General features: G+C 32.8%; 1 protein-coding gene across 1 annotated transcript in view; it reads left to right on the top strand.

Moving 5' to 3' along the window:
* Window positions 1–3384: 3384 nt before the first annotated feature.
* LOC134690662 (uncharacterized) overlaps window positions 3385–19864 on the top strand; it is a 41901-nt gene continuing 25421 nt past the window's right edge. The window contains exons 1-2 of the mRNA XM_063550653.1: window positions 3385–3445; window positions 11760–12097. Of these exons, the coding sequence (XP_063406723.1) occupies window positions 11767–12097 (331 nt within the window). The 5' untranslated portion in view covers window positions 3385–3445; window positions 11760–11766. The remainder of the gene's footprint in view (window positions 3446–11759; window positions 12098–19864) is intronic.

Here is a 19864-nt window from a genome sequence, read left to right as displayed (position 1 = left end):
ATTATGATATATTTCTATTATGAATTGATATATACGTTGGACCACAAACGTCAAAATCATTCAATCGCCTTGTGGAATAAACTATTTGTGGATTCTTATAGATTCTATATATCTTTTACACTATTTTAAATCTGAAATAAATGCTTACATACCTTTGATTTTTCAACCTTGTATGCTAACATTGCCTATGTGGAATTTTCAAATTGTGTGTATATACATTGATAAACAAATATAAGTGACGTATAAATTTTCTGACGTATTATTTTGAAAATTTGTCCTGGTTGGCAGGAAAAACATATATGATTTTCACAATATACATTCTAATAAAGCAAACTGCTTTCAAGTATATTTGTAATTTAAGAAAGCCAAAATCGTATAATTGATCTGGTTCGCTGTAATGGAAAAAAACATGTTCGATCATGTATGCACTAGACATGTAGGTCTGGAAAGTACTAAGAAGTTTCAAGATCTAGGTCGTTGTTATAGTTATATGTTATATGATACGTTAAACAAACGTCTTTAATTAATTTATTCCATTCCTGAATTCAAAAATGTAGATGATGTAGCACTTATCGTGTTGCACATGATTTTATAAACCTCGTGAAAGTATTTAAATTATTAATATAAAGGAGATTATTTAGTAATATTCGATAAAACAAAATCCCTTCATAACGATATATATTATTACCATGATAATAGTTATTATAAATACAAACAGCCTTACCCTTACAGAAACGCGTGCAATAATTGCATTAACGGAGATTTTAGCATTATAGAAAAAACATGCATTTCATCGTCCATACCACATTTACCGTTTGCTAATTAATTTGCCATTAGCAGAAGCATATTTTGGAACTTAATTAAATACTCCTTAGTCAAACTATCAATATAATACTTTTCAAACATAATATACAAAACATAATATGTTGTTCCCCCACTTGTATTAAGACCAAACAGTTCCTAAAATACAAATATTTAACTATTTCTTGTGTCACATTACCGAGAAAAAAATTCAGAGATTTGTTCAGGACCATTTAACGTGGTGACGAATATCATTTGATACGACTGTCATACATGTGAAAGGTGCAGCGCTATAAATTCAGGTTTGAAATGACTGTAATACATGTGACATGTTTAGCGCTATATAACCAGGGTTGATACGACTATCATACATGTGATAGGCTTAGCGCTATAAAACCAGGTTTGATACGACTGCTTTACATGTTACAGGTACAGCGCTATATAACCAGGTTTGATACGACTGTCATACATTAGATAGGTTCAGCGCTTTAAAACCAGGTTTGATACGACTGTAATACATGTGACAGATTCAGTGTTATATACAAACCTGGTTCAACCCTCCATTTTCTGAAAGTTTGAGTTTAATACATACAAGGTTTCAAATGCCACTCTTTCCTAGGTTTGACTAGCTTCACAACCAGGTTTAACCCACCATTTGTAACATAAGAAAATGCCTGTACGAAGTCAGGAATATGACAGTTGTTATCCATTTGCTCGATGAATTTGTGCTTTTGCTTTCTTCTTTTCTTCACATTTCTCTTATTCTTTAGTTGATAGTCACTATTATATATTCTTAAGTTAGTCATTCTAAAACACAGTCTGTTTCAAAAACCGGAATAATTTGATCTCTCAATTTCTTATCTTTTAATTATAAGTAAACATTTAGAGTAGACGCTTATAAGTGTTTTAACATGAAGAAGATGCACAAAATTCAGATCTGAACTTGATCTGTGGATGTTTTTGTTTGTCAATTTTGTCTGATGTAATTTTTAATTTATCGACCAAATATATTTTCGTATGCTATTTCTGTTCATTCAATCTATCAAACCTAAAGTATTCAGGAACTCTAAATCAGAGAGTTTAACAAAGGTTGTTCTTGACTAGTTTGCGTACTGACGATTGGTTAACGGAAATGAAACAGTGGTAATAACATTGAATAATCGAAAGTGTCCCGCAAACGAGTTAAACATTTCCGTTTGACAATGTTACAAAAGACAAAATAGTTTTTTTATGATATTAATTCAAGGTGGTACCTAACACTACAGGGAGATAACTCTGAAAAGTTAGCTAAACGTTTTAATTACGCTGTGTTGTAAAAGGAATATTAAGCTTCTCAATGATCAAAATTGGTGTTTGTCAAACTGCTATATAGCCAGTGTAATTTTTCTGACAAAACGGTTGGTTCAAAATTTTCGAAATTTTTATATTTTTGTAAAAGGGTCAAAGTAAGTACTTTGACAAAATTTTATGAAAATAAAACGAGCCAATTTAATTTTAGTGCAAGTGTTGGGTACCTTAACAAGTTTGATACAAATCTAATGTATGTATAATGATACGTCCAAAGTAAAGTACACGTCCAGGTTTAGCAAAAAGGTCGATACGATAAAAAGGTGAACTGGCCTTGTCCGTAAAGCAATATTAGCTTTTGATTTCCATCATCAGTATTGCAAAGGATCATTTATTTGTATAAAGGATAATTTGATTATTTCAATCAACAATTAAAATTATGCTTAGATTTACGTTGATGTAAGTGCGTTTAACACTGTTACGCAGTAGCTATTCATCTTTTTATTTTTTTATCAAAAACAATAGAAGATATCATCGGCAACAAAAGCTTTACAATGTGTTAACCAACCTGATTAGTTTCTCTCTTTTTGTTTCAGTTTCTTAATATTAAAGCTCGTAGTTATTTATGCGATGTTGACTCAGAAAGAAACAAATGTTCATTGCTAATTCAAGGAAGTTTATTTTCTTTTAATTTAAAAAAACAAAACTTTGGGACCATTTATAGCTAACTAACTGGGTATTGGTTTGCTCATTAATGAAGGCCTTGCGGTGGCCTATTGTTTTTTTAGACTATATGCAGTCCCTGAAGGAGAGTTGTTTCATTGAACATCATACCACATCTGTTCATGATTCTGAAAAGATTAAAACAAACTGCTAAATGTTTGTTTTTAATTTTTATCTACACGCATTTACCTTAAACAATGTTATATACCTTTACTTGACTGATGACAAACATTGTGCTGTTATACATATCAGTAATAAACCTGTATATAAGTTCAAGTCTCTGAAAATATAATATGTGATGTATAGCATAACAAAACAAGGAAACCAAAATAAAAAAAATAAAAAAATAAAAAACATCGCAAATTGACTTAACATAATTGTTTGTCTTACTCCACGTCATTGTATTTCCTAACTGTGAAGTTTAAATAGTAATACACACTTATGATACTTATATTTCTATATATTTGTTAAAATTATGAACAAGTTAATTCTTTCAAAAGAAAAGAAATGTAAATTTCCAGCCGGAAGTTTTTCTTTTCTCGTTTTCATCTTCCTACAAATACAGCTAAAACATCATAGAAGTTGTGTGTTGGGTAGAGGTTACGACTGTGAATCAGTCTTCATTGACCAACAGGTAAGATTTCTCTAATTCCAGCAAAAAATTTCAGGGCCTCAAAACGTTTAACTCAAAACAGAAAGTCTGTGCTTTTATTGAAAAATCAATTGTTCAAACATAACAAATGAATGTATAACAATGGTCATATTCCCGATTTGGTTTAGGTATTTTCTTACGTAAATCATGGTGAATTGATATGTTTTCAGATTATAAGTACCTGTAAGTTACATCTTCATTTACACGTTTTAAAACGTCAAAGCCCACTGGCATTGCTTCAATAGGAATATATATATATAGAGATAAAAAAAATAAAAAGTCTACATCAAAATTAAGCATCGGTAATGGTAAGATTCGTGTTTGCCCTTTCAAGTGTTTATTATGTGATATAGATACAATGGATAAGCGTTGATTCCTGAAAAAGAAATCATGAGCCCGCAGGGCGAATGGTTTGTTTTTCATGAATCAACGCTTATCCATTGTATCTATAACTTAAACTATTGTGATAATGTCTTTTCAAAATTAAAGCCTATTCTTAATTAGGAGGTATTGTTAGTGAGTTTAAATAACCATGTTATCGTGACAAACGATGCATTACAATATATCATATATTACATTTAAATCATTATGGTTAAAACAATACAAATACATGTTGTACACATAACGTCTGCCCTTAAAGATTTTCATTTATCAGGCATCTGAACATTATATGTTTTGACAAAATAATTTATTTGATCTTATTTCTAATAAAATTGGGGAATGTGTCAAGCCTGGGACAACAACTTGACAAAAAACATATATATGGCATATATATAAAGCATGTGTCCGTAATTTCTAAGAAGTCTCATTACCTACATCACGATTTTCTAGCATTGGAATTTGTGAATAAACAAATGTAATCATACTAATATTGATTTATAAAACAAAAATAGACACCTATAATGTTAACATTTCCGTTTTAAACATGTAGAATAGCTGACAATCATCCAACAATAAACGACCAAACTCGCTTTTATTAAACAAAATATCCAAAATCACTTAATAAACAAGGAACAAACCAGGAAAAGTCGAGAACAGGGACAAAAACAAAAACAGGATTCGAACCTAAGCCGACAAGTTCTAACTCATTGAGCATTTCCATGAAACCTCGCGGCTACCAACTCATACTACATGTATATGATTGCCTATTATTGTATATATAAAGGTACAATCTACGTGTGTCCGTTGTACCGATGTATATCAAATATTCAATTTATATATATGAATTAGACAATTGAATCGTAACCAATTGGTAGCCGAGAGGTAGCGTCGATGTATTGATGTAAGTGACAATGAAGAGAATTCATGGACGGGTTCGACTCCGAGTGCAGGCATATATAAATTACAAAAATTAAAGGTAAGTTTTTAAAATAATTCCATTACTGAACAGAAATCAGTAAAATTGCCCAATTCAACCTTAATGTAATTAGGCACACAAAGGATTCAAAAAGAATGACAAAAGGTGAGTCCATTTCAGCGACGAATTAAGGAAGCGTTGATTCTAGAAATAGAATCCACGGTAAATGAATGGGCTGACGTCACCACAATGGTTTAACTGTGTAAAACGTTTAGCTTATCATCCGATGTGGTTTTCTCTCAAGGATAATACTAGAAACAACAATGATCAGCTCAAGAGGAATATCACTTTCTTGTGTTTTAAATGATGTGAAACTCTACCAAATTTCCTCCTTTAAATGAGTACTTCGTTCGATACTTACAGGAAAAAAGAAAAGTATCAACGTTAAATGCCACCATATTTTGTGTATACATTGTTATCTGTCTGGTCAGTTAATGTGTTTATTTAGGTGGTCGATTTTCCAGAGAAACAGGTTGTAAAATGCGAGTAATCACAAGAATGTACACTTATTGTTTTCCCTCTTATTTAACTTTGAATTTTCATGTTTATCAGAGACAACCAAACCATGTTGTATTATTATTTCAAATTTCTCTGTTATTGGTTTGAACATAAACAATATCTACTACAGAGTGTATCACTATTACACGTGTAGTTTTACTTTGTTATTGGTTTGAACATTAACAATATCTACTACAGAGTGTATCACTATAACACGTGTAGTTTTACTTTGTTATTGATTTGAACATAAACAGTATCTACTACAGGGTGTATCACTATAACACGTGTAGTTTTACTTTGTTATTGATTTGAACATAAACAATATCCACTACCGAGTGTATCACTATTACACGTGTAGTTTTGAATGAAGCTTATCTGGTAACATTGATAAAATATAAAGCATTTATTGGACTGTTTAATGTTTTTTTGTTATAAAAAAATTATACATACAAGTAAGAAAGGAGTTGGATTTTGAAAGATTTTGGAGACAGTTATGTTTCAATTAACGTAAATAAACTCATCATAGATACCAGGACTAAATTTTGTGTATACGCCAGACGCGAGTTTCGTCTACAAAGACTCATCATTGACGCACGAATTAAAAAAAAAGTTAAAACGGCCAACTAAAGTAGGAAGTTGAAGAACACGTAGGACCAAACTTCCTAAAAGTTTTGCCAAATACAGATACGATAATCTATGCCTGAGGTAGAAGTTACGTCCACTGCTATAAGTGTTTTACACTGATAATCGGGATTTAATCAAAACAATTAAAGATATCATTAGATCACGCTCTTTACCATTCCTCAACCAGGAAGTTTGTTTCCTTCTAATTCAGCTTCCTTAAACGACTGCTTTAAGTCATTCAAGTGATAATGAGGTAATAGATGAATGAAATTTTCCTTTGAATTTATACATTTTTTTTATTTTCTGAGCCTTTAAAAGCTTACTAGCGCGGTATGTACTTACTTATTTTTGAAGGCCATACGGTCATCTTAAATTATTTTTTGTTAACGTTTTATGTGATTGATTCTGTTAGATAGTTGCCACATTGACAATATTACCACATCTGTTTTGAATGTTTCTTTAACCTTTAAAAACTGTGTAATTCAATATCAATTTTATTTTCATGCGTTTCCCCTAGATTAATTAGTATTTTTCTTGTATGCATACCTATCTTAAAAAAACATCGAAAGCATCGCCAAAAAAACCAACATAATTTTAAGGCTTATTTCACTTATTTCCTTACTGTACAGTTTAACAACAAGCTAATTATCTTTTCATCTCTTTGTTAAATAATAGCCAAATAAAATTTCATAAAGACTGTACGTGCAATATTCTCCTCTGAATATAAGGTACGCTTTAATCATTGCAGTTAATATTGTCAGACAACCACATTTCATGTATAACTTTATTCCCTTTTCCGTTACAGCACATACTACTTGTATCATTGTAATGATAAAATATAAATATTTTTATCAAAACCAAATTTTACAATAAGAACATATATTTAACACTGATCATCTCCAAGTTTGTGTTTTTTTTAATTGTGTATTATGTGAGTCTCTGTAAAACGTACTCCCTCCAACATTTACACGACATTTTGGACTACAAGGAAACTATAAAAATGCCTTAATTTATTTTGTCAGGATATTAATCTGTCTGTTTTAATAAAAACAATAAAAGATATCATCTGAACAATTGCTTCAAAATCTTTTACCAGGAAGTTTTTTTTTCTTTTCGATTCAGCTTCCTTAAACAGCTGCTTTACGTTACTACAGTGATAAAGAGGTAGTCACCAACACATGTTTATCCAGCAATCAAAGGAAGTTTTTCAAATACATTATTTTTCATTTTTATTTTCGGGGCCTCTTATATATTATTAGCACGGGATATGTTTGCTATTTTTAAAGGACGTACGGTTACCTGTATTTGCTAATGATTTTGACATGTTGTCTAGGGAAGCAAATTATCTCATCAACTAACATACCACATGTTGTTATGTTTTGAAAAGTGTAACACATTTACTCAACATCATTGTTATCTACATTCATTTTCAGTTGATTGATTAATATGTCTGATGACAAGAAATTTTCTCTGTTGTACGTATTAGTAATAACCATTTTATATGTATAACTCTCGAACATATAATAGGTGATGATTAGAATGACAAAGAGAAAACACCAAAAACCAAAATAAAAATAATATCATCCAATGAGCACAAGCATAATTGAAAACATCGGGAAAAAAAACTAAACATAAATGTAAGTCTTATTACACTTCATTTTATTTCCTTACTGAAAAGTTGAACTTGTGTTAAACACTTATGATAATTATCTTCTCATCTTTTTGTTCAATCATGAGCCACTAAAAATTCCCCCAGAACAAGAATTGTAAATTTCTAGCGGGAAGTATTTCTTCTCTCATTTTCATTGTATTGAACTAGATAATGAAATCATAAAAGTGGTGTGGTCGGCAGAGGTTACGACTGTTAATGTATCTCCATTGCAGTAAATGTTTTTCCATTGCAGGAAAGGTAGGGTTTATCTCATCATTGTAAATGTATCTCCATGACAGTAAATGTTTCTTCATTGCAGGAAAGGTAAGGTTTATGTCATTGTACTTAATGTAACTCCATTGAAGGCACAATAAGGTTTATCTAATTGCAGTAAATGTATCATCATTGCATAAAAGGTAAGGTAAATGTCATTGTAGGAAAGGTAAGGTTATCTAATTGTTGTATCTCAGTTGAAGGAAAGGTAATGTTTATCTCAATGCAGTAGATGTATTTCCATTGAAGGAAAGGTCAGGTTTATCACATTGTATTAAATGTATCTCAATTGAAGGAAGGGTCAATGTTATCTCATTGCTGTACCACAGTTGAAGGAAAGTTACGAATTATATCATTGCAGTTAATGTTATCAGAAATTAAAAACATCTTTTTGTTGCAACTGTATTCACTATTTTATCACGTTAAAGCATACTGTCATTATATGAATACAAGTCTGACTTCACTTGTCAATCGCAAATAAAATGTAACAATTGATCCTTTTATTGATAAGAGCATACTATAAGTTAATTAAACAGGAATATTCAAATATGATAATTTTCTAAACATAATTTTGATATATTCTAAATGGACTCTATGGACCAACTCTGTCAAATATACCCACTCTACAAGACATGTTTTACTAACTTAAAGTACCAACGTTAATTAAGGCATATCTTGTGCATGTGTCTAGTCAGCACATGTTTATCTTCCGGTGTCGTGTTTCGAGAGGAGGAGGGTGTAGGTGGTGAATACTCTAAATTGTACTTTTAATCTCTTGGAATTATTATGAAGTATGTCATAGGCTATTAACTGTTTGATTAATAGGTAAACATGCAACATAGCCATTTAAAAAAATTAATAACACTAATTGTAAGTATAGTAACACAGCTGTATTTTGTGCAATGTCAATTTCATCATGGAACACTTTTTCCACAATTATGGATTCATTTAGGATAAACTTAAATTTGAAATTTGTGTTACAATTCTAATATCTATTAATTGGGGCAGGGTTTGGCAGTATATTTGCATAGTAATAATATTCTAATAGAGGAAGATGTATAATATATACATCGGCAATTAAAACATTTCCAATTTGTTCTTGTTGCCTAATACTTTCAATACCATGTGCTGGACTTGATACTCGAATATATTAGGCATCGACGTCATGTATCAGTGCAGTAACTTCATATGTTTATGTCCATCCGATGTAATTTATCAATGAAATGCACGCGACTTACTAGTAATTCTTACAACAAAACAACGAACCAAACGTTTTGTACGCGTAAAAGTAGTTGTAATTCTTATTTTATTTTACTTTCTAATTCTGTACGAAAAAAACATAGAGTTAAGACAGATGGCAAATAAAAAGCATAATGGTATTTTATTTTGTAATACTGACTTCATCAGCTCGAATATCAGCTCGCCTTAATGGGCGCGCTTTATATTCTTGCTGATAGAGTCAGTATTATAACAAAAATGCCATTATTTAACATTTAATTGACTGTTTTATATTATTTTCGGTAAATGTATGTACAACAGTAAAAATGAAGTAGGGTTTCGAAATATGATCCACAAAGATATGTTTCCGTTAAGTCCAGTGATATAAGTGTCTCAGACTGTTTATCAGGATTTTAATCTGTTTGTTATACTAAAAAAAATTAAAAGATATCATCTGAACAAGTGCTTCACAATTCTTTAACCAGGAAGTTTTTTTCTGATTCATTAAAGGCCCTATGGTAACTTATATGTGTTAATGTGTTATATAATGTGGTCTTCACATCCCTCAGTTTTAATTCTAATTGCAGATTTACATTGTAAGCATACTGAAAACATTTAAATTGTTTTTTAATTGTTCAAATTTTGTTAAACCGTAAGTCAGGCTTTAAACAGACTTTTAATCTCATAAATACCAAAAAAAAATATCGACATATTGTTATATTTGACCAAGTAAAATTTTCTGTGAAATAAAATCAAAATAATGTGAAACATTTGTGTATGATCATTATTTAATAAGGTTATGTTTCCATTTAAGTTATCGTCTGTTAATACACGTGTTTTACACTTGTTATTTGATAGCTATCCACTCCTATGATTTAATCAATGAAAACAAAAAAAAGTTAGATATCATCTTGACAGATAGCTTAACAGGAAGTGTTATTTCACTCTTCGCGTTGCTTCCTTAAATGACAGCTTTAAATATTTCAACTGATATAGAGTTAATTCGCAACGAATGGTTCTACATGACCCAAACTATAATTGTTACGATTGAAAAGTATTCATCAATCCTTTATTGCAAACACATATTTACTGATAATATGGCAAACCTTTTCATACTCAAGTTTCAAGTTTTTGATAATTCATAAGCATTACAGTGGAGGGAATATAAAAAGAAGATGTGGTATGATTTCCAATGATACAACTATCCATAAAAGACCAAAATGACACACACATTAACAACTATAGGTCTCCATAGGCCTTAAACAATGAGCAAATCCCATACCGCTTAGTCAGCTATAACAGGCCCCGATAAGACAATGTAAAACAATTCAAACGAGAAAACTAATGGCCGTATTCATGTAAAAAAATGAACGAAAAACAAATATGTAACACATAAAGCATGTTTGTTTTCTTTAATTGATTCAAAATGTTTCATTAGCAGTAAATAGTAGCTCTAGAAGGGAGATGAACAAGTTGTGTTTCCTATAAAGTAAGGGAACACTTTATTCAAATTTGAGTTGACAAAACAATTGTTCCTGTTTTATCAGACGCAAACACATTTTTTTTTAACAAATATTGATCGGTGCCTTACAGTTCTTCTGGTTTTCGTACTTTTAGAGTGCTTAGCGTGGCTCGATTATGTGGAAGTTCAACAGCTATGTGATAATAGTAGTACGCATAATGACAGTTTTTAGTAACTTAGCACTGCGGGATTATTGCATTGTCGCTTTGTATTGTTTGTGTTGTTTCTGGTTTTTGTGCTAGTTTTAAACTGTTTCTGCATATTGTTTTGCTGTCATTATTTCATTTATCCCCTACACCTGAGGTAGATTAACCCAATTTTAAAAACACAATATGTGCGGATGAATGAGATGTGTGATTACCGTTTTCAGGTAAAAAACAACTAATATTTGTTTAAGAATCAAACAAATATTTTGTGTTTTGAACAAACTAATCGGTTGACATGGGCCTTTGATAGCTTATTAAAGTATATACCATTGTTTATTCAATAGACGTTTCTGCCGTTAATATTTTTGATATAATGCCATGTCTGAATATCTAGGTTTTAAGAACTATAACGACTCAAAAGGCGAACAATGCCTATCCACTGAATACAATCAAAAAAGATTTTACTAAAAGTTAACATTGAACGTTTTTAAAAATGTCCTGTACCAAGTCAGGAATATGGCCATTGTTATATTATTGTTCGTTTCTGTGTGTGTTACATTTTAACGTTGCGTCGTTTGTTTTCTCTTATTTTAGTGTAAATTCACATTGCGATAAGACGTGTCACGGTACTTGTCTATCCCAAATTCATGTATTTGGTTTTGATGTTATATTTGTTATTCTCGTGGGATTTTGTATGATGCTTAGTCCGTTTCGGTGTGTGTTACATTTTAGTGTTGTGTCGTTGTTCTCCTCTTATATTTAATGCGTTTCCCTCGGTTTTAGTTTGTTACCCCGATTTTGTTTTTTGTCCATGGATTTATGAGTTTGAACAGCGGTAAACTACTGTTGCCTTTATACAGTGTTCGCGTTGAGGTTTAGCTCGATGAAAACAAGGCTAAAGTGATCAACGGGTCACGGCATGAACAGGGAACATTATTTCCAATACACAGCTCTTTTAGAATCGTTATGGTTTACAATTATAAGTTTGTGATGATTTATATTTTTAGATTTCTCATGGATACAAATCATAGAAACTGGGAAATTGACGACAAAGACCATATGTATGAAATAAGAAAAAATACATACTGGGAGAAATATGGAGTTAAACGTTTTCCTTACCGTGGAAAGCGCAAATACACGCCATTGGTTTACCAGTCTGATGATGGAGGAATCGTAATCTCAAATGATGTTTTCGGATTGACAATCACACAGTTTGAACGAATGTATAAAGATTGTTTGGGTAGAAGAAAAACAAACGAAAGCTGGATAATGAATCTTAGATATCCTGACAAAGCTTCAAATGAATATCTAGAATACTTAAATAACTGTACAGTCTGCAATAAAGGTAAATTTGTTTCTCATCTCTAACAAAAAATAGAAAATTGCATATTAATTGATCTTGGTACGTATTGTAAAACAAATATCGTTTATTCGTGTCATATTCCTGACTTGCTGCAGACATTTTCCTGTGTAGAAAATGGAAGATAAAACCTTTTTTTTTTATAAATATCTGAACCTCTCACTTGCTTGACAAAGAGACCAACAAAACAAAATACCCCCCCCCCCCCCCTTCCCCCCAAAGAAAAAATAAATAAAATAAAACCCGCAAGAATGAGGTACACGACATTATCGACTTTAAAAGAAAAGACATTAATGTATAGTCAAGCTAAAGATGTGCAATCTATACAAAGATGTAATATTCTTTATCAAATCAATAACTTTATTATATTGATACATTTAAGTTTTTACACATATACATATATCGAGTTAAGCGAATTCAGTACAATGCATTAGAAATCAAGTCTTAAGCTTGAAGTTTAATCTTTATTTGCTATGAAAGACTCTTTATAGTAAGCTTGTAAAACACTTTTAGAAACCTTACATTGTACTTCAGATAACTCCTAGTTTCTTACATTGTAGTTAAGATCACCCCTAGTTTCCTACACTGTAGTAAGGATTAACACTAGCTTGTAAAACGCTTTTGGAAACCTTACATTGTAGTTAAGATCACCCGTAATTTTACACTGAAGTTAAGATCACCCCGAGTTATACATTGCAATTAAGATCACTCCTAGTTTCATAATTAAGTTAAGATCAACCCTAGTTGATGTTTGGATCAAGTTTATCAATCTTTACTTCTACATTTTGGGGTTCGTATAAAGTCAGGAATATTACAATTGTTATCCATTCATTTGATGTGTTTGAGCTTTTGGAAACCTTACATTGTAGGTAAGATCACCACCTAGTTTTCGTTGCAGTTAAGATCCCCCATAGTTGTTGTCTGGATTAAGTTTATCAGTCTTAAGTTCTTTAGTTGGGCTTCGTATAAAGTCAGGAATATCGCAATTCTTATCCATTCGTTTGATGTGTTTGAGATTTTAATTTTGCCATTTGATTAGGAACTTTTCTTTTTGAATGGAGTTCAGCATTTTTGTGGAGTTACTTTTTTCGTGGGAAGTACGAATTGCACGTTTTGTTTATCAGTTTTATATTAGAGTACGTACGCTCACAATATATACTTCATTTTATCGAAAGAGTTTGAAAACCCCGTTCACATACTGGCTTGCATTGTGTTGTTAAAAAAAGGTTTAGAATATGAAACTGAATAATACTCGTGTATGTTTTTTTGTTAAAAGACTGTCGTCATGTTAAACTTGTCTTCATGTCTAATACTTGGCCGATGATACTACACGAGGCAAAATGTCCAACATCCTGTCCACAAGTTAACAACTTTTTTTTTTCTGTGACGTATTAAATTTATATTAAGATCCAGTTTGTTACATCTTGTGATCAATTTTATTTGGCTATCGTCAATGGCAGTCAGCAGGGTTAAAGAACATCAGTTGTTCGACCTGTTAGTCAAATGCGTTTTGTTTAAATATACTTTTTCACTCTTTTGGTCTTTTGGAAAATGTTGTTTGTGCTGTTTTAAGACCCTTCTACAACGAAATTTGTTTGACGTGCACACGTATAAAAATTGCGGTTTTTATCCAACGCAGTCATAGGTTTGAACGTAGTTTTCAATTTAGACTCGTTTATATTTTTTGTTTGGGCATGTATCATATTTTCCCTCCGGTTTATATGATCAACTCCCCCTATATATTGACTCTCAAAATTCAAGAGTTAATCTAAAAATGAGGGTACTTTCTCTAAAAAAAAAATGAGGGTACTTTTTATATGGCCTTCCAGATACCGTTTCGATCCCTAACATCACTGAAGAGACATTTATTGTCGAAATCCGGATATGGTGTACTAAAGAAATATTGACACCGAATGTTTGTGGCACAACATCCTGTCCACAAGTTAACAACTTTTTTTTTTCTGTAACGTATTAAATTTATATTAAGATCCAGTTTGTTACATCTTGTGATCAATTTTATTTGGCAATCGTCAATGGCCGTCAGCAGGGTTAAAGAACATCAGTTGTTCGACCTGTTAGTCAAATGCGTTTTGTTTAAATATACTTTTTCACTCTTTTGGTCTTTTGGAAAATGTTGTTTGTGCTGTTTTTAGACCCTTCTACAACGAAATTTGTTTTACATGCACACGTATAAAAATTGCGGTTTTTATCCAACGCAATCATATGTTTGAACGTTGTTTTCAATTTAGACTCGTTTATATTTTTTCGTTTGGGCTTGTATCATATTTTCCCTCCGGTTTATATGATCCGTTCATCCTATATTGACTTTTAAAATTCAAGAGTCTATCATAAAATGAGGGTACTTTTTCTAAAAATGAGGGTACTTTTTATATGGCCTTCCAAAAACCGTTTCGATCCCTAACATCACTGAAGAGACATTTATTGTCGAAATCCGGATCTGGTGTACTAAAAAAATATTGACACCGTATGTTTGTGGCATAACATCGTGGCCACAAGTTAATTTTTTTCTGTTTAGTATTACATTTATATTAAGATCCATTTTGTATCCATTTTGTTACATCTTGTGATCAATTTTATTTGGCAATCGCCAATGGCAGTCAGCAGGGTTAAAGAACATCAGTTGTTCGACCTGTTAGTCAAATGCGTTTTGTTTAAATATACTTTTCACTCTTTTGGTCTTTTGGAAAATGTTGTTTGTGCTGTTTTTAGACCCTTCTACAACGACATTTGTTTGACATGCACACGTATAAAAATTGCGGTTTTTATCCAACGCAGTCATAGGTTTGAACGTAGTTTTCAATTTAAACTCGTTTATATTTTTTGTTTGGGCATGTATCATGTTTTCCCTCCGGTTTATATGATCCGTTCATCCTATATATTGACTCTTAAAATTCAAGAGTTAATCTAAAAATGAGGGTACTTTCTCTAAAAAAATGAGGGTACTTTTTATATGGCCTTCCAAATACCGTTTCGATCCCTAACATCACTGAAGAGACATTTATTGTCGAAATCCGGATATGGTGTACTAAAGAAATATTGACACCGAATGTTTGTGGCACAACATCCTGTCCACAAGTTAACAACTTTTTTTTTTCTGTAACGTATTAAATTTATATTAAGATCCAGTTTGTTACATCTTGTGATCAATTTTATTTGGCAATCGTCAATGGCAGTCAGCAGGGTTAAAGAACATCAGTTGTTCGACCTGTTAGTCAAATGCGTTTTGTTTAAATATACTTTTTCACTCTTTTGGTCTTTTGGAAAATGTTGTTTGTGCTGTTTTTAGACCCTTCTACAACGAAATTTGTTTTACATGCACACGTATAAAAATTGCGGTTTTTATCCAACGCAATCATATGTTTGAACGTTGTTTTCAATTTAGACTCGTTTATATTTTTTGTTTGGGCTTGTATCATATTTTCCCTCCGGTTTATATGATCCGTTCATCCTATATTGACTTTTAAAATTCAAGAGTCTATCATAAAATGAGGGTACTTTTTTCTAAAAATGAGGGTACTTTTTATATGGCCTTCCAAAAACCGTTTCGATCCCTAACATCACTGAAGAGACATTTATTGTCGAAATCCGGATCTGGTGTACTAAAAAAATATTGACACCGTATGTTTGTGGCATAACATCGTGGCCACAAGTTAATTTTTTTCTGTTTAGTATTACATTTATATTAAGATCCATTTTGTATCCATTTTGTTACATTTTGTGATCAATTTTATTTGGCAATCGCCAATGGCAGTCAGCAGGGTTAAAGAACATCAGTTGTTCGACCTGTTAGTCAAATGCGTTTTGTTTAAATATACTTTTTCACTCTTTTGGTCTTTTGGAAAATGTTGTTTGTGCTGTTTTTAGACCCTTCTACAACGAAATTTGTTTTACATGCACACGTATAAAAATTGCGGTTTTTATCCAACACTATCATAGGTTTGAACGTAGTTTTCAATTTAGACTCGTTTATATTTTTTCATTTGGGCTTGTATCATATTTTCCCTCCGGTTAATATGATCCGTTCATCCTTTATTGACTCTTAAAATTCAAGAGTCTATCTAAAAATGAGGGTACTTTTTATATGGCCTTCCAAATACTGTTTCGATCCCTAACATCACTGAAGAGACATTTATTGTCGAAATCCGGATCTGGTGTACTAAAAAAATATTGACACCGTATGTTTGTGGCATAACATCGTGGCCACAAGTAATTTTTTTTCTGTTGAGTATTAAATTTATATTAAGATCCATTTTGTGACATCTTGTGATCAATTTTATTTGGAAATCGCCAATGGCAGTCAGCAGGGTTAAAAAAAACATCAGTTGTTCGACCTGTTAGTCAAATGCGCTTTGTTTAAATATACTTTTTTACTTTTTTGGTCTTTTGGAAAATGTTGTTTGTGCTGTTTTTATACCCTTCTACAACGAAATTTGTTTTACATGCACACGTATGAAAATTGCGGTTTTTATCCAACGCAATCATAGGTTTTAACGTATTTTTCAAGTTAGACTGGTATATATATATATATGTTGTTTGTGCTGTTTTTAGACTCTTCTACAACGAAATTTGTTTTACATGCACACGTATGAAAATGTCTAGCGGGACGGCTGCAGTGCAGGCGATTTGGTGTCATGATATCACAGTAGCATGGGTTCGAATCCCGGCGAGGGAAGAACCAAAAATTTACTAATGCAAATTTACACATCTTACGTTGTTGGGTTGATGTTTAGACGAGTTGAATAAACATTATGTTCACAGCCATGTATCACCATCATTGATGGCGATCCGATGGATACATCTGAAGTAGAGTTGTCACTGACTCAGACGTACTTATAAATATAATTATTTTCTGTGACTGTATCTTACATTAATTTGTAGGATCCTTTACTAAAGATAATTTAGCTGATCTGTAACAATAACATCTTCATGACTTATATATCATGTACTGCAGTACGCCGCCAGATTATAACTGACGAGGAAAGGTAACACACGGCCAGCGAAAGCTCTATAAGTGTAGAGCCCAGGTGGTCGTGTGGTCTAGCGGGACGGCTGCAGTGCAGGCGATTTGGTGTCACGATATCACAGTAGCATGGGTTCGAATCCCGGCGAGGAAAGAACCAAACATTTGCGAAAGCAAATTTACAGATCTAACATTATTGGGTTGATGTTTAGACGAGTTGTATAAACATTATGTACACAGCCATGTATCACCATCATTGATGGCGATCCGATGGATACATCTGTTGTAGAGTTGTCACTGACTCAGACGTACCTGTTGATACTGTTTATAATGCTTTTTTGTCATTTTTTATTTATATGGATCTTGTCTGTATACCAGCTTTGATTATTTGTAATATCTTCAATTTTTCACTTATTCTTACAACATTTGTATAAACTTCAAGATTATAATAAACCGGTTTTTTTCTAAAGTGAACATTGATTGGTTAAATATTTCTCAGTGTGTTTGAATTTGTTTGTTAGCCTTTTGGTCATGAATGTTTGTCTCTAATATTTAATTAACTGTGCATTTGTATTCAGATATCGCAGATCAAATTTATTCGTTCATTGTGTAATCATACGTTTTTTGATTGAGTTAAGTCTGCCAATTGATATTTTATCGTATGTTTTTCTATGTTGTGATGTTATGCTATTGTTTCAGAAAAAGGGAGAAGGTTTGGGCCCATTAAAACGTTTAATCCCGCTGCAAATGTTTGCACCTGTCCTAAGTCAGGAATCTGATGTACAGTAGTTGTCGTTTGTTTATGTAATATATACGTGTTTCTCGTTTCTCGTTTTGTTTATATAGATTAGACCGTTGGTTTTCCCGTTTGAATTGTTTTACACTAGTAATTTTGGGGCCCTTTATAGCTTGTTGTTCGGTGTGAGCCAAGGCTCCGTGTTGAAGGCCGTACTTTAACCAATAATGGTTTAATTATTAAATTGTTATTTGGATGGAGAGTTGTCTCATTGGCACTCACACCACATCTTCCTATATCTATTATAAATATAACTATTTTCGGTGACTGTATCTTACGTTAATATGTAGGATCCTTTACTAAAGATAATTTATTTAGCTGATCTGTAACATTAACATATGCATGCCTTATATATCATGTACTGCAGTACGCCGCCAGTTTAAAACTGACGAGGAAAGGTAACACACGGCCAGCGAAAGCTCTATTATTGTAGAGCCCAGGTGGTCGTGTGGTCTAGCGGGACGGCTGCAGTGCAGGCGATTTAATGTCACGATATCACAGTAGCATGGGTTCGAATCCCGGCGAGGGAAGAACCAAAATATGCAAAAGCAAATTTACAGATCTAACATTGTTGGGTTGATGTTTAGACGAGTTGTATATACATTATGTACACAGCCATGTATCACCATCATTGATGGCGATCCGATGGATACATCTGTTGTAGAGTTGTCACTGACTCAGACGTACTTATAAATATAATTATTTTCTGTGACTGTATCTTACATTAATATGTAGGATCCTTTACTAAAGATAATTTAGCTGATCTGTAACAATAACATATTCATGCCTTATATATCATGTACTGCAGTACGCCGCCAGATTATAACTGACGAGGAAAGGTAACACACGGCCAGCGAAAGCTCTATTATTGTAGAGCCCAGGTGGTCGTGTGGTCTAGCGGGACGGCTGCAGTGCAGGCGATTTGGTGTCACGATATCACAGTAGCATGGGTTCGAATCCCGGCGAGGGAAGAACCAACAATTTGCGAAAGCACATTTACAGATCTAACATTGTTGGGTTGATGTTTAGACGAATTGTATATACATTATGTACACAGCCATGTATCACCATCATTGATGGCGATCCGATGGATACATCTGTTGTAGAGTTGTCACTGACTCAATATAATTATTTTCTGTGACTGTATCTTACATTAATGTGTAGGATCCTTTACTAAAGATAATTTAGTTGATCTGTAACAATAACATCTTCATGCCTTATATATCTTGTACTGCAGTACGCCGCCAGATTAAAACTGACGAGGAAAGGTAACACACGGCCAGCAGAAGCTCTATTATTGTAGAGCCCAGGTGGTCGTGTGGTCTAGTGGGACGGCTGCAGTGCAGGCGATTTGGTGTCACGATATCACAGTAGCATGGGTTCGAATTCCGGCGAGGGACGAACCAAAAATTTGCGAAAGCAAATTTACAGATCTAACATTGTTGGGTTGATGATTAGACGAGTTGTATATATATTATGTACACAGCCATGTATCACCATCATTGATGGCGATCCGATGGATACATCTGATGTAGAGTTGTCACTGACTCAGACGTAATTATAAATATAATTATTTTCTTTGACTGTATCTTACATTAATTTGTAGGATCCTTTACTTAAGATAATTTAGTTGATCTGTAACAATCACATCTTCATGCCTTATATAGCATGTACTGCAGTACGCCGCCAGATTAAAACTGACGAGTAAAGGTAACACACGGCCAGCGTAAGCTCTATTATTGTAGAGCCCAGGTGGTCGTGTGGTCTAGCAGGACGGCTGCAGTGCAGGCGATTTGGTGTCACGATATCACAGTAGCATGGGTTCGAATCCCGGCGAGGGAAGAACATGTATCATGTACTGCAATACGCCGCCAGATTAAAACTGACGAGGAAAGGTAACACACGGCCAGGGAAAGCTCTATTAATGTAGAGCCCAGGTGGTCGTGTGGTCTAGCGGGACGGCTGCAGTGCAGGC

The sequence above is a fragment of the Mytilus trossulus genome, chromosome 11 (assembly GCF_036588685.1).
Source record: "Mytilus trossulus isolate FHL-02 chromosome 11, PNRI_Mtr1.1.1.hap1, whole genome shotgun sequence".
NCBI lineage: Eukaryota > Metazoa > Mollusca > Bivalvia > Mytilida > Mytilidae > Mytilus > Mytilus trossulus.
Note: the sequence above shows the minus strand (reverse complement) of the source record. Positions and strands in the feature narration are given on the sequence as shown.